Source organism: Neolamprologus brichardi, chromosome 4 (assembly GCF_056152115.1).
Source record: "Neolamprologus brichardi isolate AB-2024 chromosome 4, ASM5615211v1, whole genome shotgun sequence".
In the NCBI taxonomy this organism is placed as follows: domain Eukaryota; kingdom Metazoa; phylum Chordata; class Actinopteri; order Cichliformes; family Cichlidae; genus Neolamprologus; species Neolamprologus brichardi.
The window spans coordinates 6,291,208-6,316,391 of record NC_142107.1 but is presented as its reverse complement, the minus strand read 5'-3'; the positions used below and the strand labels follow the sequence as shown (position 1 = coordinate 6,316,391).

Below are 25,184 nucleotides of genomic sequence, written 5' to 3'. Positions count from 1 at the left end.
CCTGTTCTGTCATGTTTTTTTTTTTCTTATCTAACTTCCTGCCAGGATGGAAAAGCCCCAGCTTGTGTTTTGTAAAGATCAAATTGAAGCACATAATTACTTTAAAGAAAGACTAAAATATGACGGTGAGATCAAAGCGGGATTAATAAGATGTAAAATATTACCTGGGGGGGGGGGGGGGGCAATAGGTACATGCACCATTAAGTTTTTGTTTTTGGTTTGTTTGGGTTTTTTCTCCTGGTGTCTGTGTTTTCAACCACAAACTTCAGCGTCTCCTGCCTTGTACACTATGTTTCTGACCTCTGCCCTCTGTGCACAGAACATGTTGAATAAGAGTTGCAAATTAATTCCCGCATACGATAATTAAAACATTTAGATTTACGCAACCCTTTACAAAACAAAGAACAAGTCTTCACAACCACCGCCCATCAAATGTGTTGCCTTGAGACTTTTATGATCATTATATCTCTTTTATCAAATAATAACTTCATTTGAACTGCATCTAATACCAGAAACATAGTACCTCATTGTCAGTAGACTACAGTGACAGGGCAGCCCAGTTACATCTATAAGCATGCATGTGATGTTATTACCGTGTAAGAACAAAGAGATTGCAGTCAAGGCTGAAATTTACTTTTCAGCAGGGAGGTGTTCTCGCCTACAGCTCACTGTTTCTGTTTTTAATGCAGAGCAGGCCTGATGCAGGTGCTCAAACTAGAAGTCTGCAGATTGCCACCCAAAGAACAATGACGCTAAGAATCAGGCAATGGCGGTATCGCAACATTTCTGGGCCCGAAATTGAAACCACTGCTTGTGGTTTTGGGAGGGCCTATACCGTGAGAAATTTAGCAATGATTTGTTGATAGCGCTGCAGATTCCACACACACAATTTTACTCCAACTCTGGCTAATGATCAGTTCTCAAACCTCTAAAAGCTTTATTATTTTAGTGAGCTAAAATGAAATAAAATTGAAAGATTGGACAGATGGAGAAACTAAACAGTGTTTTTCACACCTAGTTTTAGTTTTTAGTTTGGTTAACTGCAATAACATCGATGCAGTCAGAAAAATAAAGTACACCCTCTGTCAGTTTTAGTATCAGGACACAATAAAGTCAAGAGTTAATATCTATTTATTTTTTTAAACGGATCTAAAATGTTGCAATAATGTGTGAAAAAACAAATGCGCCCCACGATTCAGTAGCTTGTATAACTACTTTCAGCAATAACTTGAAATAATGGTTTCCTGTATGATTTTATCAGTGTCTTGCTGTGCAAGTCCACTTTTGTTTACAGCATTGCTTCAATTCAGTAACCTCATGTTGACATTTGAACTTTGAGTGGGTCATTGCAACACCATGGAGTTCGTGGTCTGCAACGTCCCAAATCATCACCCCTCCACCACCGTGCTTGACACAGTTCATTTGTGCTGTTTGTGCTGATATGCTATGTTTACTTTTCTCCATACACAATGCTGTGTATTACAGTCAAGCAGCTTCATTTTAATCTTGTTGTGATTTCTAACTTTGCAAACCTAAGCTGCACTGCCATGTTGATTTTAGAGAAAAGAGGCTTTCTTTTGGCATCTCTTCCAAACAAGTCATACTTTTTCAGTCTTTTTCTAATTGTTCTGTTATGAACTTTAACATTTAACATGCTAACTGAGGCCAGTAGAGTCTGAGCGGTACTCTTAGGCTTTTTTGCAGTTTCTCTGAGCATTGCATGGTTTGACCTTGGGGGGAACATGCTGGGATGTGCACTCCTGAGAAGACTGGCAACGCTCTTGAATGATTTCCACTTGTGAATAATCTTTCTCACTGTAGACTTCAAATTGGAACCCTTTCCCGATTGATGTCTAAGATCATCACTGATGTGTCAGTGCAGCACCTGAAAAACTGCCCGAACTTCTGCTTTCATAGGGGGGCTCACACTTGCTGGCGATCAGTCGATCAAAAGTGTATTTTAAGACCTTTAAGGACAGGATGATTATTAATTATTTCCTACATTTGATTTTGCTCTGAATTGCAGTAATTTTAACTGACATGGACTCTCCAGGTGTGTATAAAGCCTGATATTATCCCTGCATGATTTGGCTTTTCCAAAGAGCTCTGAGTCATCCACTGTGAAACGCCCGTCTGCCTTCTGGTTCATTGTGGCTGAGGTCACGTGACTATGGAGGAAAATCAGCGACAGTCAGCACTCCTTGGTCTTCGTTGGTCTCAAAGTTGGAGTGCAAACCAGACATTAGAGCATGTCTCAGAAGAATGGACAGCTACTTCTTCTGGGTCAAACTTCAGAGTATAGTACAAAAAAACCTGCAGACTTGAATATCATTCACTGCAGAGTAGATATGCTTCATTCTCTCCCCTTTACCGATCCATCAGTCAATACAACATTACAACATCCACTGTGAAACGCTTGCCTGCTTATCATTCCTTCCTTTCTTACTTCATGAGATAAATATTATATTGCATTCACACTTCTATCAGTGTTTTCATATAAAGACGGTCTCACAGGTTTTTTTTATTCTTTTCAGAGGTGGGATTTAATCCTGGACAGCATTTTAAAAAGGCAATTTGTAGCAGAACAGCTGTGTTACGGCTTGGTTGGGTCACTAAAGAAACCTTATACGGTATAATCCAAGCTTTCTTTATGCCTGAATGTCAGGTGGATGTCAGGTCTAAAGGTGAGTATAGTGAGTGATGACTCATCTCGTCTTTCACTCCCAGACTGGCTGCATTTGACCCATTAGTTTAGTAAATAGTTTTTCTGGTTCGCAGGATGTTTGACCAGTTTCCCTTCACTCCGTGGTCTAACCAGCCAGGGGCCAGTAAGTCAGTCAAACTGGTTCCTCTGTTTCAGTGTTTTTACTGTTCACACCTGTAAATAGCTTTGATGTAAGAGCTCACACGCCTTCCTCAGCCGTTTGCTGTTTAACCATCAACCTCGACTGAGAGACCAACACACTTGTCCATCACACTGCCTCCTCATCTCTCATCAGTAATCTGGTTCATCCTGGGCTCTTTTCTACCATCTATCTTGTCCCGTTTCACTGCCGTCTCATAAGGTTTTGCATTTTTATTCTGTGTCACCGTGACACAAATATGTCACTATAGAAATCTTGGCATCTCTCTCACACACGCTTACACACAAACCTTATCCCTTCATCCACAACTCAGACACTTCAAAGTGACTCAGCAGTTTTAAAAAAGATCAGAGGGAGAAAACAGCAATGCTATTTCTGGTACACCTTTAACTCCTTTTCTTCTTTCCCCCCGTTGGATTGCGGTAGCTTATTGACTAACTGTCAGTGACAAGCCAGAGGTGACTCTGTCAGGAAGAATGAAAATAGTGGGTTTTTTTAGAACAAAAGCAGAGACAAGAGAGTGAAAGGCAACAGAAGTGATTGAGAGCAGGGGAATGGTCAAACGTAACCCAGTTTACCAGCTTCATGTCAAACATTACAGTGTGGTGAGAGAAGCGGCTCTGCATTCCTCACATAACGGCGGCCAAATGTCAGCGCAAAACTGTCCTTAACATCGGTGACGTGATGCGTTATCGCACAGATCTATTATTATGTTGACAGAATTACATGCCAGTGAGGCGTCTCCTGGCACAGGATACAATAAGACCATAAAATGAGCAAGTGTTGTAAAACTCTAATTACCATATAAGTAACATGTACATATTTGTTGACACTTTTATAAAATACACCTAAAAGACAAGTGACAACTCTTTTAACTTGACTAGAATTTTGTGTTTAGGTTGTGTGGATATATACATGGATATGTTTTCCTCTTTAAGAGAGTTTTAGACACGTCTAAATTCTAGCCCAAAGAAAAACTAAAGTGTTTGTGTTTTTTAGTTCCTTTTTGTTAACCAGGGTTTGATTTACTCAATCATAATACCAATTTTTGTTTAATCAGAGAGATCAAGCTTTATTGTATTTGCCGTTGTGCTCAGTGTCCACTCAAAAATGTATTAAGATCCATGAAAAACTAGTAGATTGGGACGCTACAGTAGCTTTTCCTGTTGATGCAGTTAACAAACTGATGTACTTAATCAGACTGAGAAAACTTTAAAAAAGATAGATGTTGTTTATATGTTAAAAGCGGGTCATTATATTCTCTTGCAATAGATACTGACCTTCGGGGGCCCAAGATGTACCTGTATGTATATTGTATATTTGGTTACTCAGCTCCTGATGGTCTATGAGGAATTAATGGACAAACAAACAAACAAACAGAGAGACAGCCCCTATTATTATTATTATTATTATTATCTGAATTTAATATAATTATATAATTTAATTTACGGAAATTGTGATGAATATGCTGTGTACATATAAAAAAAAAATGCCCCTGGAATTTTGCTGTTTGACATTAAACAGAAGAAAGACTCACAGTGGACTCTATTTGACCGGGAGCATTTCCATAACTTTTAAGTGTGGAGGCACAGGGCAGACCAACAATGGTGCTTGGAGGTAGCAGGGAGGATCAAAATGCTTAGTATTTAATATTTTAAATTTTTTTTTACAAAAGTTTAGAAAATTTGTGTATAAACCACAGTTGTCAAGCTCATATGTGGCCTTGCCTCCAGATTTATTATGTAAAAAGTGGAGCTGCATCAGAATTTAAACCTAATCTTTTGATGGATAGCTGAAAAAAAAAGTTATAAAATTATAATTTTACTTGCATGGCATAATAATTCACTGGTTACATATTCAAACATGTTTAAAATACCTAATACCTAAAGTCATGTGAAATAAAAACAAATCAGAATCATATACATGATATTATTGGATTTTAATTATTGATTTATTCATGTGTATGTTCCTTTAATGTTGCTCAGCAGCTTGGGCTATAAAACTGAAGTTAATCTGTAAAATAATAAGTAACTAAAACTTTAAATTATATAGTGTTGGGCACAAAGTGCAATAATTGCATTCAAAATATGGAGTAATCTGAAGTAAAAGCCAAAAGTAGCATAACATGGAAATACTCAAAGTACAAGTACATTAAATCTGTTAAATTTAATTGACCATTTAATTAAATGGTTTGGGGGATTGTAAGATTAGCAGTGCTCCAATGGCTTTGGTACAGGGAACTTCAGGATAAAACTGATTATATTAAAAAAAAAAAAAAAAAAAAAAAAGCAGGGGGGGGGGGGGGCAGGGGGGAATAGCACCAACAAAACTGATCAAGATCACAGCAAATTATGGAATATGTGACCTTTTCATTAAAAAGAACACAAGATCATTGAAAAATACACACTAAAAGCAGATACAGTAAATACCAAATAAAGTCCAAGCTTCAGGGCTCAAAGATGTAAATGTATCACTTTATTTCAATGATTTTGTTACAGGATAAGGAAGACCGATCCAAGTTCTTGCTGTTAGTCACATGAAGTTTGTTCCTCTTAAGCCACTGCAACAGTTTCAACAGAAGCAAAACGTTTATACAATGTTTAAATTCACTTGCAGTATATGTATTTAAGATCACACGTGGATAAGAATAAATACTCAGGAACAAACAAATGATCAGTAAATTGAGTTGAGCATGTTACATTTTAAGCAGCGCGTTTTTCTTTTTTTGTATTAACAAAGCGATGTCTGGGCAGTGTTCGTCTTACTGTCACACTGTAACACAGTAACTCCTTTCACTGGTCCACTGAGCACGCTCAAACACTCACACGCACACACACACACATATATACGCGCACACAGATACAATCAACACAATCAACACACTTCTCACTCCCTCATCGTCACACAACATGCATATATGTATGTAAAGACTGCAGCTTTACATCTGTACAGACCCCCCCCCACACACACACACACCAGCTCAGTGAGAGAGGAATCTGCTGTGTCAGTATCGTCTAAGTGTTCACACTCACAATGACTTTCTGTGTCTTTCTGTCCAGCTCCCGGTGAAAAGGATGGCAAAATACTGGAGTAAATGAGCCAGAGAGCAAGCCTGCCCTTCCTTCAGGAGTTTTCATGGGCCACACACTTTTCCCCTCAGTTTAGTGTTTATGTGTGTTACTTTTATACTAGAGCTGGTAAGCTGTAATAAATGATTATAACTGGGAGTATGTATGACTTTGAATATATGTGAGAGTTCTCCACAGTGTAAAGGTCCATGTCTGGATCGGAGGAGAAAGTGGAGACTTCAGGATCAGATGATCAGATGAGCCTGCAGCAAAGGCTGATTTGAAGGGCGACATCACAGGGGGGCATTGGGAGGAATCAGTTTAGGGAACGGGTCGTTCGGTGGTAGCTCCGTCGTTTGCTCCAGGAAGTTGACGGGCGAGTGCAGAGCGGGGGAGCAGCGTGAGTGTCTTTCAGGATGGCTCGTCGGTGAACCCGAAGGAATGGCCGTGCGCTTGTTTGACACGAGGTCAGGTCACTGGCAGTGATAAATGGGCTGGACGTACTCTGGAGGGAAGTAGCCCACGCGTCCATGGCAACGGCCCCTCCAGCGCACCGAATCAGAGCAGTCAATGAGTTCAATGACATCACCACGCAGGAAGCGTAGCTGGGACGGGTGGTGCGGGGTGAAATCGAAGACAGCTTGGGCATGATGGGAACGCTGTGGGTCAGGAGGGAGAGAGGGAACAGGAGGGAGGGGAGGAGGAAAAGAAAAGAGAGTTAATCACACATTTTCATCACAACAGTAAGTTAATACCCAGTTAATAGCGTCAAAGAAAATACTAAAAGTAACCCACCCCTGTGATGGAGACAGCTATCAAGCTATATAAGATTTACATATTAGTCCGGGGAAGTGAACCTTAAAGCCAGAATTGGCCCAACAAAGACTCCAGTATAAAGTATAAATGCAAATATTATACAAAATTTTAAAATGAAAGAATTTCTGTATTCTGAATTTTTTAAAGATTTTTTTGTATATTTTTCTTCAACCACACATTTGCCATTTACAGAAGCCACTGTTAAAAAACAGGTAGAAAATTACTGTTTTTTTTGTTGTTTTGTTTTTTGTTTTTTACATGTGTGGACAAGTGTGTGAGCTACCAGAACTCTTTCTGTCAGTTTACACTTTAAAGTCCAAAGAGTCATAATGACAGTCTTCTTTCACTAAAATAACAAACTATTATGACTGAACTTCTTTTTCTTAAATTAAAATATCTCTGGGATTAAATGTGCAGTTAAACTTCTGTATAGTCACAGAAAGGGGAGTTTCACTGGCCTGCTTAAGTAGGCTGCATGTGGCCCACAATGTAAAATGAGTTTGACATCCCTGTATTAGAAAATGAGAGATGAGGCCTTTTTATCGCACAATATAAAGACACCACATGTCAAATGTCAATGAAGCTCTTTTTTACCATTTCAATCCAGACACAAAGCACATGAATGCTACTTTTCTTTTTTTAAAAAGCTGGAAAGGAGGCAGTAAGCTTCTGTAATCCAACATCTCCCACATAAAATGAGTCATAACGCACCGGTGCAATGTGTGTAGTATTCAGTGGGGTTACGCTGTAGCAACATGGTGTTATTTGCGTGTGACGGTCAAATATGTTACTCGTCAAATCAGGGGGTTGTAGAGTTATTAACATGTTTATCTCGCTACATTTAGATGGCTGCAGAAACCAAATCAACTTAATATCCTGCAAAAGACAGATTTTTCATGCTGATTTAATATCACAGCCAGTTTTGGGTTACTTGTTTTTTTATCAGTGACTCTCAAAAATATGTCTTACTTTATGTTCAAGTAATATTTATACATACCAGTGCATTTTCTGCTTATCATCAGGATATAAGATTATCGAAATTAATTTTGCACTTTTTTCCAGTCACTGATTACTCATTAAAAAAAATAGAGCACACAGTTTGCAAGGGCTAGCTTGGAAATTTCTCCACTACACAAACTTAAAATGAATGTTGGTCAATAAGGCTCGCTGGTCTTATCTCCTAAAGGCTTTGAGAGGTATTATTTAATTCACCAGCCACAATCTAGACGGTGAATTTTTAAAGTGAGCGCACTTTCTTTGAAGCAGGAGGCCAAACAAAACAAGAAAAAGAATACGAGCTCCAAAGAGATTAAATAAGTCTTGGTCAATATGAAAAGCAGTCTATGTATTCACACATTCATACAGAGCACGCACTTGGTGACAGCAGGAAGGAAAAACTCCCTTTTTACAGGAGAAACCTCCACCAGAAGAAGGCTAAGGGAGGGACAGCCATCTGCTACGACCGGCTGGTGTTGAGGGGTGAGAGATTAATAATAGCTAATGATTACATGTACAGTAGTGTGTAAGCACCTAGAGAGTGAAAAGAGTTGAATGAAGAAGAAACACTGTCCATCATGGAAAGTAGCCATCAACCTAGGCCTATTGCAGTGTATCTAAGTGAGGATTCAGGAGTAGCTGAGCCAGCCCTGATTATGAGAGCTTTGTATCCTGAATCCAATCTGGGAGCTGAATTCTCTGCTTCCCATTCTACTTTTAAGTATCCTAGAAACTGTTAGTAAGCCTGCAGTACTATCAGGACCAGGGAAACAACTAGATCTGTCCAAGAGTAGCATATGCTAATGGACAGATACTTATATAGCACCTTCCACTACAGCTACAACTACACTACAACAACTCACCCAATCACACACACTACTTCTGGTACTTCAGCTTCCTCCCACAGTCCAAAGATATGCATGGGGTTAGGATAAATGGCTAAATTGGACATATGCGTGAATGTGATGTGACTTGTTGACTTGTTGTTTGTCTCTCAGTGTTGTTCCTGTGTTAGACTGGAGTACAGTCCAAGGTGTACTCCCTCTCTTGTCCTATGATAGCTGGGCTAGGACGGTGAACTGAAGGTGAAACTGATGAAAATGAATGGGTGGCTGGTTTTGTTTCGAGGGCTTCAAGGACTTGTGATACTGAGAAAGTGAAAGCTGTAAAGAAAACTATGCGTGTAGGGCATATTTTCAAGGGGAGAGCGAGTACAGGCACACAGCGATGTTAAAAAGGACCTAACAGACAGAAAAACAAAGAACATGCTGCTTACTCCCACTCCAGACACACCACTAATCTGGCCCTGTTGGGTTTAAAGTTACCATTCTGACACATTCCACTTTCTTTACCCTTCGATTCTCAGACTGTCCTTACCTGACAGCAGCTTAAAGTAAATATCAATGAGGCAAGATATTTTAGATTGCTGTGACACTTTTATGGTGATGAACATCATGTGCTTTGCATAAAATTCTCATTATGCGCACCTTCGTGAAGCATGAAAATCACCTCGCGCCACTCTTCTCCTCAAAAGCCTTGTTTAGCGTTGGGTTTTATCCAATATTTAAATCGAGTAAATGGTAGATTTTAGTTTCTCTTGGTCATAAAAGAGAAACACAGAGGGATGGGTATGCAACGGAGAGGTGCTATAAGTCCAGAATGATGAGTGTAATAAACACACATGCCCACTAAAAATAACAACCACAAACAACGCTTATAATGCTTGTCGCTGTGATGTTTGATGGCAATCCAGGGCAAGTGGGGCCGCTTTAAATTCAGCCCTCAGATTCTGCTCTCTCTTCCTGACTATGTTTTTCTTTGAGTTCACAAAAGTACTGTTTTTCTTCTCCCTCGATCGCCGGCCTCCTCTGATCGCTGCTGACTCGTGAAGTAAAAGCAGTTTAAGAGTGGCAGAACAAAAGTGGCTATTTTAAGGAGAGAGGCTCGAACTTAACTAACCCGGCTGTCACTGGCGCTCCCACAGAAGAAGGTGGATGTGATGTGAACTGCGAGGGAGCGGGGAGGCTGCAATGAATACCAATATTGTTTTTTATATGTAGGTGCGTAGATATCTATGTTGCAATTCTGGGATTTATTATTGTGGACTGCTTTATCTTAGAGTAAGGCCCAATAAAATGGCATCCAAGTAGTGGTAGGCACACAAAACATGTACACAGTTACAAACACGTACATGCACTAACTAGACAGCGGGATTAGGATCAAGAAACCCAGACAGAATCCATCAGGCCTGCAAATCTATAAAATCCTCACAGTCTTATGATTTATTGTTTCACTGATCTAGTTGAGACTTCTAGTTTGTGTGGGTTGCACAAGAAGAACCCTTTCATTCTTGTTCTCTCTTGTAAAGACAAATACAATCCATGTATCCTTGTGATTAGGGTTGACTCTACCGCCTAAGAGAGCACTGACAGTACAGCTTTTTGCTAGTTCCCTTGTACACAGAATGCAACGAAAATTCCTCCAATACTGCTTGTTTGCCCCTTTGCACAAGGTCCAAGTTTTCCAGGGTAAAAGGGAAGGCTTTGCAACACAAGGACATGAGGATATTAAGGGATGTGTTAGGAGAATTATTTCCTATTCTGCCATACTGAGATAAGAAGCTATCAAGAGCCATGTAATGAGCTGATGTGGAATTAGTTTGGGAAGACAAACCAAACAATAGGAGGGTCAACACACACACACACACACACACATACATACAAAAAAAACACCATGGTGCAACATGATTCAAGGACTCACAAGTGCTCAACACACTCGGTTCACGTCTGTGAAACTGACCTATTTAGTCGAACACAAAAAGTAAGAGAAACACTGAACACAATCTTTTCACAACCTCGTCTTTCTTTATAATCTAAATGGTTAAATCAGGGGATTGAGCAGTTTTTTCCTTTGTATTCTTATTTCTTTTATGAAAGAAAAAGAAGTGATGCTGTGAAGAAGTGGATACTGAATACTGTTAATATTTCAGAGCTTTGAGCGTGCACATCAAGCTCACAAAGAAGAAAGAGCTGCTGAGCAAATACACAAGAAAGTGCCAGACTGTTTATTTGCCAGTTTGCCATAGTGTTGTCTGGTTAAGTGGTCTTTAGGGCAAATTTCTTTCATTTAGTATTTCTTTGGGGGGTTTTTCTTCTCCAAAAATGGCACAGAGGATTTTGTAGCTCACACAATTCTGTCCACAGTGGCACCTCGGAGATGCTTAAGAGTCCTTCTCATGATCAAAACCCAAATAGAAGCCCTAAATATGGTTTTGCCATAATCAGGTTAAGTCATTCACCAAACAATCTTTTCTCCAAGAGAAGTAAATCGCGAGTTGTATGACCGTGTGCAAACGCTGCCAGTGGAAGACGCTGGGTGTTGGAGCTTTGTTGATGCCCAAGGCCAAGACAAAACCCCGCAGACGCGAAGACCAACTGACTGTGATTTTATATAGCTTGACGGTGAAAAAGCCAGATGGGTCCAAAGCTAATATCAATGTTTCATGTGTGCTTTTAATCTGCACATCTACCTACTGGGAAACCAAGCCCACTGATGTGAATTGAAGATAACTGGATACGCATGGAGCCAGTGCAGAAATGATCGGCTGGTGTTTACATGATTGCATCTCTCATTTTTTTCCCCACCTTTGATCCTCTCCCAGATTAAATTGTAAAGCAGTAGAAGGCTGTAGAAATACATTATGTTTATGGAGATTCAATGCTAAGGAAAGCTCTCAACAGACAGGCACAGAAAATACACCTTAAAGCTCAAATTAAAACAGTAAACACATATGGAGACATAAAGAACTGACTAAGCTGCTGTGATCTCATGTGGAAAGACAGAAAGGCTGCATAGCCATGTAAGGAAAGCACGGCACCTTCGGCTCTGGGGCATGATGTGATTCAGATTCAAAGTGACCTACAGTGCAACAACATTACAGCCAGTGTGCTAAACACAGAATGATACAAAGATACTGTATATGACCAGCAGCTGACACTTCACTGTAGTTAATTTCACTTATTTTTTCTCAAAACAAAGTTACACTGTTGCTGTATGTGGGCGAAACTCCACAGCAATGGATATAGAATTAATTTGTCATGTCTTAAAGGTACAGTGTGTAAAAGATGTCTAGATGTCTGTGGACTGCAGACAACGGAAGTTTGTTTTCTTACTCTTCCTAATTCAAGTGCATAATCCTAGCTAAGGTGGCCACTATAGGATAAACAACTCTATTTATACCTATCTATATTTATCTGTAGTGAGCATAGGTTTGCTGTTTAAGTCAGCTGGTGTCTACGTCTGTTTACTCTGGAGGAGGCTGTAAAACATTCTGATAAGTGAATGAAACTCACTTCTGTCAGATGACAGAGGAGGAAAGCATAATGAGAAACAGATCATGAAAATATACATGTACAAATGTTCAATAGCCATATGAGTACAACATATTTTTCTATTACATATGTTAAAAAACAAGTGACTGTATTTTTAAGGTTAGCCATATATGTAAACAACCAACACATGCCACATTTTATATATATAATTATTATTATTATGATCACATGTTTCAGGAAGATAATTACATAACACTGTCCTAGTGGATCCTTAATAAGCTTGCTTCTGATGGGGCAACTTTCTGACCTGAGACTAATGATGCTGCGTAATATAAAGACAATCACAATTTGGTTCTGTGCCTGGGACTCATGTCACTGATGAATGGAACAGATATGATATAATATCATAGAACCAGGAAATTAAGCAGAACCAAATGAAAGAAAAAACAAAATTAAACAAAAAAACGACAACATTATCTGGTAAAACAGAAACAGTCTTTTATGGTACTTGAGGACCATAAAAGCCATATGTAGTGATAATGTGTATTTTTGTGTTTTTCTTTTTTTATTCTAATGCACGTATGTGAGCAAATTTAAAATACACTTTAAGTAATATTGAAGGTCCTGCTAAATGCTGATAGCAGAGTGGAAGTGGCCTGAAGATAAGAGCTGAAATAATCGATCATGAGTAAATGAATCTGCAGAGACTTTAATCATGTCCATCACTGTAAAATGAATTTCTTTTGGGTGTTGAACCATTAAATTAGAGCTTGTAGATGCATTTTCAAAACTATGGGAATTTTACATTTGCTTCTTTTGTTTTTAAAGAACAATTTTCTTAATTTCCTTAAATGGGGTGGCTCTGTGGCGTTGTGATTAACACATTTGCTTTACATGCAAAAGATTGATGAAGAGTAAGATGAGTTAGGGTTAGGATTAGCTTAAAGTGCTTTTACAGATCCTTAAATGTATAATATGTAGAAACTCCACTGATCATGAAAGTAATGCTGCTCTACTAATGCTTAGATAGACGCTGGGTGAACAGTGGCGGTTTCCATAAGACCTATTATTTCTTAAGTTTAACCATATTCTTAAAAGTAACAGAAGAGTCACAGCTGACCTCTAATACCTGCATATTCATTGAGAATTCAGGGCAAATTGCCTGTGTCATCATAGTAAAGTATGAGACAGAATAAATGGGGTGTAAAAAGCAATGAAATTAACAACCATAAACATCTTGTTAAAGCCTCCAGGCTGTTTTCTAGCAGTAAGTGCCAATAAAAGAATACAAGAAGGCAGCATCTGTCCTAGTTTTGTTTCTCCTGTGTTCGTATTCCACTTCAGCTTGAGTTTGTCAGAAGTCACTGCACACAAGTGGATCCAAAAGTGTGTTTTTGAATGAGCCGTTTGAGCAGATGGAGAGAGGACAGTCATCCTTTTTGTACTATTTCTGCCCAAACCACAAAGCCAGAAGTCATAACATAACACCACCTCCTCTGTAGTGGTGTCGTTGGTGTAGCCTTAAGCTTCCTGTGCATGAGCATGAGAAATTCTCAAAAAACTGAAATATTCAGAAACAAAACCTGGTGTTGTTTTCATGTGCTATTCACTCGCATTAAAGATAATTCAATTATCACAGTATTTAGGTCACACAGTTTATTAGTCTCCCGCGGGATGGCTGTAGCCATCTTCCGTTTAAGTAACTGCCTAAAGCTAAATTCATCACTTCACACCTGCTCCAGCTGCATTTGCACACAGAGACAAATGCACTGTGCATTTGGAGCACGCTCTGAACGGTTTTATGACCAGCCATGATGCAACTAATCAGGAGCTCAATTTGCAAAAAAAAAATACTTTTTTTTAGGATGAAAAAAAAATCCACTGAAGGTTTCCTGTTCCACAAAACAAACTACAACACCAGCCTGCCTGCTCTGCAAACCCTTTCTAAACAAGTAAGATCAGTGGTACTTTTTTTCTTAAGAAATTTGACGAAAAGTGTCAATCTAGAAGCAGCTACTCCAAAAGCACATCATCACAACGATCACATGCATCATCTTCATGACTCAGATATGCTTACATTTTGTAAATTTTGGCTTTTTGTGTGCGCTTTTTTTGCCTGTGTTAAATGGTTCATTCAGAAGGATTTTGGTTTACATAATTTTTCTACTGAATGCCCAGCTGCTTTCCTGTTGGGTGATGTCAGCTGCTCTTGCTAAATGTCTTTAATAAAATACCCCACAATTGGACAATGGACATCCACTTTTTAACCTTTTGTTAAACAGTAAAGGTAGAAGTCAAAGTATTATTCTTTATCAGAGCAAATAGCCCTTACAGGTTACCCTAGCCTATTAAAAAATTCTTTCCTTGGAGCCTGCTGTCCAGGCAGCTAAAGTCATGTTAACAAGTGCCACGATCAACAGGGGAGCTACCGTTAGCATGTGGGACTGATAGGACACTCAGGTTTCTTCATATCAGAGTAAGCATGGCAGACACCTGGATGATTTTGAGGTAGTACTGGGCGGGTCCTCTCATCCACATTGGCTCCAAATTTGGAGGGGTGGCCATGCACATGAGCTCAGTTAACCTTCGTATAGCTAAGGCACTGAGTCTGAGTTAGCTTTTAAACAGAAGTCAGTGCATTTTAGTGTCAATCCTGTAAGTTATAAGTGCAAAGGTGTATTTTATTCTATAGTAAACAGACATTTCCTTTTTTTAAAGTTGGTTTAAAATAATTTAGTGACGATTCTGGTGGTTTTACTTTGGGTTAAGGCTAATAATCGTTTTTTCTCTTTTTATATATATTACTATATGTATATTACTGCAGGCGTTCTTCTCCGGGCTGGATTAGTAAGGATGCTATTATTACTTTAAGCAGAACATAAAAGGAAAGTGGAGAAAGGAGGGTGAGAACTACAATGTGCTGCTACCTTGCCTGAAATACACTCGTGCATGTGTGTCTGTTTATTCCTTGCCTCCCTTTAGTTGTAATAACAGCACTGACTCATTGGCCACTAACATCACTTCTTCTCTGATCATCTGCAAAACACCACAGAGCAGCAGTGACTGGCTATCTGCAGGCCACCACCTCGGATGTCAGCGCCTCTCTGCTTCTTTTTTGGCACTTCACAGAGCTGATTGTTAGGCGAAAGGTTTGATTTCAAAGGTGAACCGAACCGAGGCAGTGATCGCAAACAGATCCCATCTGCAAGGGTGCTTTGAAAACAGATGGCAGCATTAAGGATGAAGCTTGGATGTAATTCTAAGCTGCTCCAGAGTTGCTTTAGGATCATGTCTTCTTATTTGGGGTATTAAAAACATTATTAAGTCAATAAAGAAAACATGAGACAGCTCTATGGCAAACTTTGTCTGTGCATGTACTGTAAACACAGAGTACGAGGGAGCTCTTGCATTTTCTAACATAGAAACTGCATCCCACAATTAAAACTTCATCACCACTATCATCTACAATCAAAAGAAAACATGCAGCGAGTGTCTGATAACTGAAAAATCCAACTTCTTCAGGTTAAACGATCCAAACTTCAACATCATCTGTAGGCAATTTGAAGCACTGATTCTTAACTGATACTCAGTTGAGCTGTGGGCTAAGTAATCACATATGATGAGATCCATTTCAATGAGTGATGTGAGCAAAATTTACCCTGTCACATTCTGTTAATCCTCGACTCAAAGCGAGCCCAAAATGAGAAAAGTGTAAAGTGCTCATGTAAATGACTTAAGATCAAGCCCATCTTGATTGTGACTCTTTTATTTTAAATATACAGGATCTGGAAATTACACTGCGCTGATATTACTCTTATGATGTTACGGCTCCCTAGCTGGAATAAGTAAGAAAGTCTGTGCTAAAAATCCAGCTGAGAAATTCATCCAGGGCACATTAAGCTTCTGCCTTTGGCTTCTTCTGTGCTTCATATGATTGTAAAATACCGGACTCCATTCAGAAGTCTGAGTGAGTTACATGTTATGCATTTTGCAGGACTTTTTGTGTAACATAATTTTGCACAAATTAAGAAAAACAGCAAACCCTATTTATTTAAAATAACATATAGTACTGTGCAAAAGTCTCAAACTAGCCCTCATTTCTTCAGAGTTTATTAGGAAAATGACAAATAGGTGCAGGCATTTAATTAAAACATGCGACATGCACGATAATACAACATAAAACACCAAATTCTGACATTGTCTTAAGCAGCTTAACAAGCAAATGAAAATGATAAGATACAAGACTTTTGCACAGTACTGTAAATGATTTTTTGTTTGTTTAAAAGAAACTGGGGACTTTGTGATGTACAATAACAGCCACCTGCCAGCGTAGCAGGAGTAAACCATGAAGACAGGAGGCTGACTAAAAGAACGACTTAAGACAAAAACCACGCGATCCAGCAATGCCAGACATTCCTCGGTTTCATTTTGAGAATTATAATTTTTGTCAGTGTAGTAAATGAAACATGATCTCCATGTGACAGCTAACACTGGCAGATGACTGCACTCCATTGATCGTTCTGTTCCCCGATGAATTGAGGTCAAATCTCGGGGCTGAAACCACAGAATTGAATATGATGTTATATGAAGTATTAGCTTGTGGTTTGTGTTACAGGGACACAAACATGCTGTCACGTTGGGATTGCTGTGGATCAAATCCCTTCGGTGCAACTGGGTTCGCCTGCAGGTGCGGCACTGCCTGCCGCTCCCAGGAGTAGTTACTGTGCAATACGAGCTTGTCTACATAATGACAACAACAACAGCAGCTTTTCCCATGATGGAACTAACTGTCATTTCTCATACTAAAAATCAAATAAAGTACTACTAATGCTTGGGCTATGCTTCTGGTTTACAGCTGTAGTATATTACTATCGTGTGCAGTCTTTTGGAGTCTACATATCACACTCTACATAGAGTGTGATCCACCTAAGACTGATCAGGTGATTGAATTATGGAGTAAAGTAATCATATGCCCAAATTTGATATGTAGCTACCTCATGACTAATGCATAGAATTGCCTTTTAGAAAATCAGTTTCCTTTAACACTGCTGTGCTCAGTCCGTCTGGCACGCTGTCTAAGATGACTGATTTGATTTTACTCCAAACTGGCGGCTGCTCTGTGATGTTTCATTACAAGCTGCACCTCTACGTCAAACGTCAAACTCCGCCGACACAGTTGCAGCTCCAGAAATTCCACATATGGAGTTTTTCCCATAGTTTATCAGCTACATTAGATTGACAGGTTATGCCTTCGAGTCAAATGAAAAATGAATACTCGGCTTGTTATGTTTGTCTAGGCGCACTGATTTGATAAGCACCGGATAATTTACTGTGTCTCGCCTGATAGTTAACATGATGTATGGGAGTACGGCGGAGGGAAGAGGAACGAGACAGAGACAGATGACAGCAAGAGCAGATGTGTCTTAAATGGTTTGGTGAGGACACTCATAAGGATAATGGGATTAAAAAATGCATAGGGATTTTTTTATAAAAAAGATGAGGATTTAGGTGATTTAGGTACATTTAATTTTTTTTAATTTAATATATATCATTTCAAATAAATTATATTCAGGTTGCTTTTAAAAACTGGAGTTTAAAGGGAGACTTTTGTGTACATTTTTACTTCTACTGTATATTTTGGTCCTAGGACTCCACTGGAACACATTTGCATTAGACACAGTTTTAGCTCCTGCCTCTTTAAGGCCACCCCTCCCTTAAAGCACAGTTTAATCTGATTGGTAGCTCCTCACCTGGCTTTCACAAACAGAATCCAGTGCTAGCAAGCTAGACCTCCTTATCTCACCTGAAATGACCATAGAAGGAGACCTACAATGAGCAGATTGAGCTGAAACTTGATTGATTAGATCAGTTTAGAGGGTTTACTTTGTTACAGTACAAATGCGAAAGAAAAAAAAATCAGGTTAAAGCTTCCCCACTTAAATGTTATTTTAGATTGCTTTAAGAAAACCATGAAATCAAAAGAAACTCACCCTGGCAAAGTGCTCGGGGTCTCTCAGAAAGACCGTCCTCTCCTTGGCGATGCTGTTGCTATGGTAGAAGTCCACCAGCTCGTTCAGAGAGGAGAACGCCTCGTCCCACACGTAGTACTGACTACAGCGATCCTGCAGTACCTTGAAATGCTGAACATGATCCCCATAACTGCAAAGCAGGTAAACAAAGAGACGCAAACGATCATAAAACTGAGTATCTATGAGGATATGTGCTTCCTCGCAGTAGCATACCTTAACTAATGAGTTCCATTTTTTTGCCATTTTGTTAGCTAACAATAAAAAAATACAAAATCATGAGAAAATCCTTATTTTGTTCCTCTTGATAAATCTTAATTTTGCTCATTTCTTTCTCCCCTGGTCATCCACAACACCACCCTGCAGTGGCTCCATGCTCACAAACACTGAGAATCACTGCCACAGCCAGTTTCCCTTTATTGGATTAAACTTCATGGAAATGAAATCTATAAAACACACTGGGCAAAATTCCCAAATCTCATTAAAAGTTTGAATATTTACTATTGTTTATATGGGACAAATTGCATATATATATATATCTGCAACAACACGGGTCATTTACTCTCAGAAATAATTTGGAAACAAAACGATGACTTGTTAACTGTGTTGACGGTGCTTGGGCTCAATTTAAGGTCTATTGTAGGAATCATGGCTGAATAATCCTGCTTTTTAATCATGTACTCTATTGTCAATCTCAAGGTCTCTTTATTTTTCGTTTAGTTTATTTCTGTTTGTCTTACAGTACATCTGGACCAACTATTTCTTAATAGTCTTAATGTTTAGCCTGCAAAGCCTCCTCCCAGATGTCAGCTGCTGATTGGACAATGGATTTAGTGCATTTCAATTTGCCTCTAAAATCAGTGCAGTGACCTCTGCTTGGTATTATACTTATTGAAGTTTTATTTTTGGTCAGACTTTATTTAACGAGCAAGAGAAACGCTTGAGATTACAAGTCTCTTCCGTAAGAGTATCGTGTCCTCGCACAGGCAGAATTAACCTTGTGTGTTTTTCATTTTGAGCCGGAAGCTGTGCCCGAGTCCAAACCCAGGACCCTGGGTTGACTTAAAGCTGTTGAAATAATGTGAAAACAGACAAGCTGTTACAAAGAGAAACCCAAACTACTGTGGAAATATCTAACGCAGTCAGTTTCTCAGAATTCATAAAAGCAGACAATGACATTTTCACAGACTGCTCTGTGGGTCTCATGTCAAACAAACCCAATACCCCTTAAATTTAAATAAATGTGGTTTAGATGCTTTGTAGCACAAAATCAGCAACATTTTTAGACAGATTCTGATCAAAGCCAAGCAAAGCAAATGACAAATAATAATAAAATAAAGCCATAAGTGGCACGAACAAAAATAGCCTTGGTGTTGAAGAGCTTTGCCTTGTTGTTATAATTAGAAGAGTTTGGCCAGCATTCATTGACAATCATACCTGCTCCCCTGTCCTGGTCTGCGGTGGTTGCTAAGTAACTTCCCAGCTTATCTTTAGAAATCTGGACATCTCACCGTGATTACATGGTTACATAACTGCATCTAACATGCAGCGGAAATCAGTGCAACACCCCCATATTTCTAAACACATCGCAGAGTAGGTGTGTGTGTTAATGTTATGTTAATGATTGCTAAAATATCACGTCGGTGGTTAAAGAGAGAGCCAACATTCTCTCTCCCGTTTCTCTTCTAGCGCAACGTCATCGGTGCGGATGGAAATACCGCCATTGAATGATGCATCCTAATAAGCGAAAAAGCACAATGTGGGATCTCTTTTTGGGGGGATTTGTGGTTTAACCTTGCTCGGCTCCTTCTGAATCGCGTCTGATTGGCCGTGCTCCAGGCTCGCGGAAAGTAAATGAGCATCGGCTTTTTTTCACCCAGAATTCCTTTCTCTATTCAGACACTGTGCTCCTGTGAACAAGCAGAGCTGGCTCCCTTATGACTGGATGGCATTCAGCTACACCTCCACCCTGCCCTTCTTTCTCTGCCTTCTCTTTTTCTCCAGCCTGTGTGTCCTTGTTTCTCTCCTCTCACGATCTGACTCCCAAAACTGAGGATTTTATTTTGCAGGAATATTAAATTAATCAAATGTATCTTTCTAAAATGACAGCCTACCAGCATGTGAATATTAACTCGTTCTGTATGACCAACTTTTATTTTGCCCACAGGTCTGGCTGGCTTCAGCTATTTTGGTACCCTGTGCGAGGGTTTGAGGTTTGGTGAATAAACTCTGAGGAAAATTTCCGAACAGCCAGAAGCAACAAACACAACTTCACCTTGAATTAATGTTTAATCAGGTCTTAATTACATTTAATTTCGGTGACTCTTACAAACAGATCTGTCTGTGCCCCTCTGGTAACACACGAACACTGTGTTTTATGCTGTAGTGTTCCTAGACCAATACTGGAGTGGTAATGTTCATGAATTGCTACTTAAAGGCCACAATTTTTTTATTATTGTCATATTGTTGCCATATCATTGCTGTCAGTGCAGACAATCACCTCTTAATCTCAGTTCTTTCTAACTTTTCTCTCTTTATCTCACTTTGTATTCATTGCCTCTCTTAATTCAGCTTTACACACACACGCACACGCACACACACACACACACACACACACAAAGCACAAAACTGTGGTCTTCTGTCAGAGTAATCTTCATCGGCCCCAAAAATCTCCCAAGGTGTCTGGCGCCCTCTGCTGCACCCTACTGGTGGGGCTCTGTAACTGCCACCAGCTCTGCAACTGTGCAGCAGCTGCTTGTCTGAGGGAGCAAATCGCACAATAAGCCCCTGCTGGATAACGAAGTCAAAATAAGTAAGGGGTGCTGTGAGAGGTGAACAGAGACGAGAAGATTTTAAAACAGGATGTGAACTCAACACGGACTTTCCCTCGAGGGGATTCACAACAATGTAAAGCACAATTAAACACATAAAACAGATGGAAGAAAAGAAGAAAATAAGGTAATATTTGAAGTTATTCTGCACCCTCTACATCCTTCTCAGTAGTAGTTTGAAATTTGAAAGAGAAAATTTATTTTCAGGAAATTTAAAAAAAAAAGTATTTTCAGGAAAAAGAAATCAATAGAAAACGAAAAAAAAAACCAAACTAATTTCAGTTTAGCTTTGGAATATTAATGTGAAACTGGCATCTATCATTAATGTTTGACATGCCCAGCCCCTCCCTCACCGGAAAAAGTGCCCATGCAAGTGACCAGAAGCTAGCTAAATACTGGCTGAACATTAAACCACGCTTGATGCTAAATTTACCCTGCCATGCAAAACACAACCACACATCAGTATCAGGAAAGAGGTAAAAAATATAATAACGCAGTTTGAGACCTACTTTGAACACAAATCATGAGAAAACTAGCCTTAAAAACTATTTAAATACTATTTTTTGCTGTATCGCAATGGCAACACACCTTATTCAGAATGAAATAAACCATAATCTAGAGCTGAATACTTGTATGTAATCAAGAGGAGAATGCATGAGTAATGTAGCTGGAACAATATTCGGCGATGTCATACTGATGGTTTTATCAATTATGACGGTGAAGTAGAGACAGTAGGGAAGCAGTTTGCTGTAAGAGTGCAGACAGCATCTGTCTCAGCTGGATCGCTCTCTCGCACACACACATACACAAAGCAGTCTCTCCAAGTGCCCTCTCATCTCTCTGATCCAGTGTAATTAAGGCCCACAGCGATTGAGAGATTATGCTCTGTTTCCGAGTAAAAGGAAATGAGAACGAGAGCAAGAATCTAAGAATGAGAGTGAGAAAGATTGAAAGACAGAAAATGAAATAGATTTAGAGATAGAACTCAGAGTCAGATATACTGTAGATGAGGACAGCAGTTACATTTCAGACTTTTGCTCTGCGCCAGCGCTATTGTGGGTGCTCAAAGGTCGTCCGACCATCTTTCTCTCAACTTCCCCCATCAATCTATTCTCACTTCCTTGTTCTTGCTGTCTCTCTCATTCTGCCAGCCCCCTTGTCTAATCTGCTGTTCAGTTTCTAAACCGCTGCAGATGTCTGGACTACTTCACACAGTCACACTAACACCTCCGGTCGACAGTTTTTAACTCTGTGTGTGTGTCCATGTGATGCAAATTGCTGATTATATCATGTTTTTGTGCCAGCTAGCGTGCATAACCGTCTGCCGTATTACATGTGTTGTAGGCCGTCATGCACACACATTTTGACCACCAGTGCGTGCATGTTTTAAAGGAGCGTCCTTGCATGTCAACCAGGCATGTCAGTGAGTGAGGGGTGGGGGGGGGTGGGGGGGGGGGGGTGGTTCAAACCGCTTGCGGCATTAATAAAGCATAGCCAGTTTTGATAGATGGCTGAGGAGATAGGAAGGAAGTGTGACCGTCTGTGCTCTGAGGGTGCAGAGCGAGAGATGTGATGAAGCAGAGAAGGGGAGGAATGATAAAATATGTTTTGGTGGAGGCACTTTAATCAAAACTGTGTTGACTTAGTGGGCTGAATATTTCTACTGCATATTTAAGTCATTCGCGTCCACCTGAAACTTTGGGAAAGCGCTCATACCCCTTGACTTCAATCATTTTTTTAAAAATCAAGTTCAAACTGTTTACTTTCAATTTTTTTGTCTGTGTGCAAAGTGGAACAATGCAAGCATCCAAAATAAAACCAGGATTGTTGGAAAAGCAGCGCTAAAAATTCCATGCTATGCTTAACAGCAGTTGGGCAATACTAACGATGCTTTTCTCATTTTGGATGTTTGTTAAACGTGTATTCTGTTTTTGGCTTCCTTTTTTGTTTTGACCTTCTACATGAATAATTAAAAACAGCAGAACTTGCCATCCTAAGGTGACAGAAACTGTCAGCAAGCACTTCTGCTGAATGAGTCATGTTGGTCACAGGAAAAGTCTCCAACGAGCAGGCCTCTTTAAGCAGAAAGCTCAAATGACACCACTGTCATGATGCTGTCAATAGATTTACAGATCTATGTCATGTCTTAACTTTTCATTAACTTTGTTCACCTTAAATTCAATAACATTTTAAAATTCTTAAGTAATGAGACTTTTGCGATGCTCTGTGATTTCTTGAGTTCAAGCTTTTTTGTGGTACATTTATGTTATGATTGAAAATCTTTTCAATTGGAGTCTTTGGAATTTGGGGAATAAATTTAATCTAACTTTTTGTATCTGCTTTTTCTCAGAGTAAACTTGGTCTAAGCCTTGAGAGAGAGTGAGAGACAGAGCGAGTTTGGATTAATTAAAATGAGAAACAAATGAATACATAAATAAGGAGGAGGAGACCCTCTGGAGCCTCTATCTCACAGAGCACGTGATGGTCGTACTTGACCGTGAGAAAACACAACAGAAGGAAATATAAAGTCCTGTCCTTCTCTGACACTGTTCTTGCTTTGCCTCTTTCTCTCTTCCCCGTGTTTACGTTCACTGAACTGTGGTATTAAACTGTGCCAGTATGAGTTATGGTTTAGGCTATGAAAACCTGACTTTCTACTGAAAATTTATGAGAAAAGCTCTCACTTGGGTTTGAATACAATATCCTCTCTCTAACCAGGCTGCGGTTTTTGGTATCTGACAATGTTTTCCTGGTCTCAGTCATGTTGGCTGTGGAACTCTTGACCAAACATGTCTATCAATGCCAGGTTTACACATATATATTGCAAGTAAACAACTTAAAGGAGAATTTCACAGAACAAACATTATTGTGCCGTGCACCACACATACAATCGCCAGTTACTTTATTAGGTACATCTATTCAACAGAGGTGGCAAAAGTACAGACATTCTGTACTTAAGTAGAAGTACAGATACTAGTGTACTCTACACAGACAGTTTACTGTTTAGGCTGTCTTTATATTAGACAGTATAAAGTTAGTATGAAGGTGGAATTCAGTCAGCAGATCTAAACATCATCAGCTTAACTTAAAATTCATCTCTGCTACACCCAATGTAACCTAACTCTGACCATGAGAACCACAGCCACTGTGCACCAGCCCAACACAGTGCTTTACTTTAAATCAACCACATTATTTATCCTGCACAAACTTGCAGAGTATTTTCATGCAACCTTTAAATAACAGTTAGTCTACCTCAGGTTTTTTGTTGGTTTTTTTGCAGCACGTTTCACAACATGGAAAAAAACATATTGTCACATGTACAGGCACAATATATGATTTAAAAACATGAGGTTTATCAAACACCACTGAGCAGTCTTTACCTTTACATCTAACCTCTCTTCCTCCTCTCCTGTCCTGTCTTTCTTATCTTTCTCCATCTCTGAGTAAAGTTAGCTCTCTTTCTTTTCTCTCCTTGTTAAATACAGCAGCTGGACCTTTAGTTAGCAACACACTGTGTGACAAACTGCACACAAACAGTTTGCTTCTTGACACATGAATAGGATTGCCTTTCGTGCATTAGTGCTGAGCCTCAAATCGGTTTCATATTTGAAGGCCCGCAGTGATAATAACTCCCCTCAAATGCGTTAAACCAAAAGTAAAAAGCCTGTTTTAAAACCGTAAGGAGTAGAAAGTACAGATATTCGTTTCAAAATGTAGGGAGTAAAATTAAAAAATTGTCAGAAAAATAAATACTCAAGTAAAGATACCTGAAAATTCTACTGAAGTACAGTAACAAAGTATTCGTATTTCGTTGCTTCCCACCTCTGCTCATTAATGTAACAAACAGCCAATCACGTGGCAGCAACTCAGGGCACTTAGATATGCAGACATGGATGTCCTGCTGAAGTGCAAACTGAGCATCACAATGGAAAGAAAGTTGATTGAGGTGATTTTGAAGGTGGCATGTTAAACTTGTCTGACTTGTACTTACATAGTGCTTTTCTACTCTATTTGAGCATCTGAAGCACTTTCTTACCTCACACACAAATTCACACAAGCACTCTTTTCTGGGTCAAAGTGTGTTTACATTCACACACTCACATTCTGATGGATACATCGGGGGCAACTCAGGATACTAAAAGCAGACTAGAAGAGCTGGAGATCGAACCATCAACCTTCCGATTAGTAGACAACTGTCCATCAGCTGGTTGTTGATGACAGACTGATCTGAGTATTTTAGAAACTGCTAATC

General features: G+C 39.4%; 1 protein-coding gene across 1 annotated transcript in view; it reads right to left on the bottom strand.

Moving 5' to 3' along the window:
• Positions 1–5,309: 5,309 nt before the first annotated feature.
• The window catches only part of grapa (GRB2 related adaptor protein a), a 33,613-nt gene continuing 13,738 nt past the window's right edge, over positions 5,310–25,184 (bottom strand). The window contains exons 4-5 of the mRNA XM_006798060.2: positions 18,066–18,234; positions 5,310–6,591 (exon numbers count right to left, since the gene is read on the bottom strand). Coding sequence (XP_006798123.1) covers positions 6,406–6,591; positions 18,066–18,234 — 355 coding nt within the window. The 3' untranslated portion in view covers positions 5,310–6,405. The remainder of the gene's footprint in view (positions 6,592–18,065; positions 18,235–25,184) is intronic.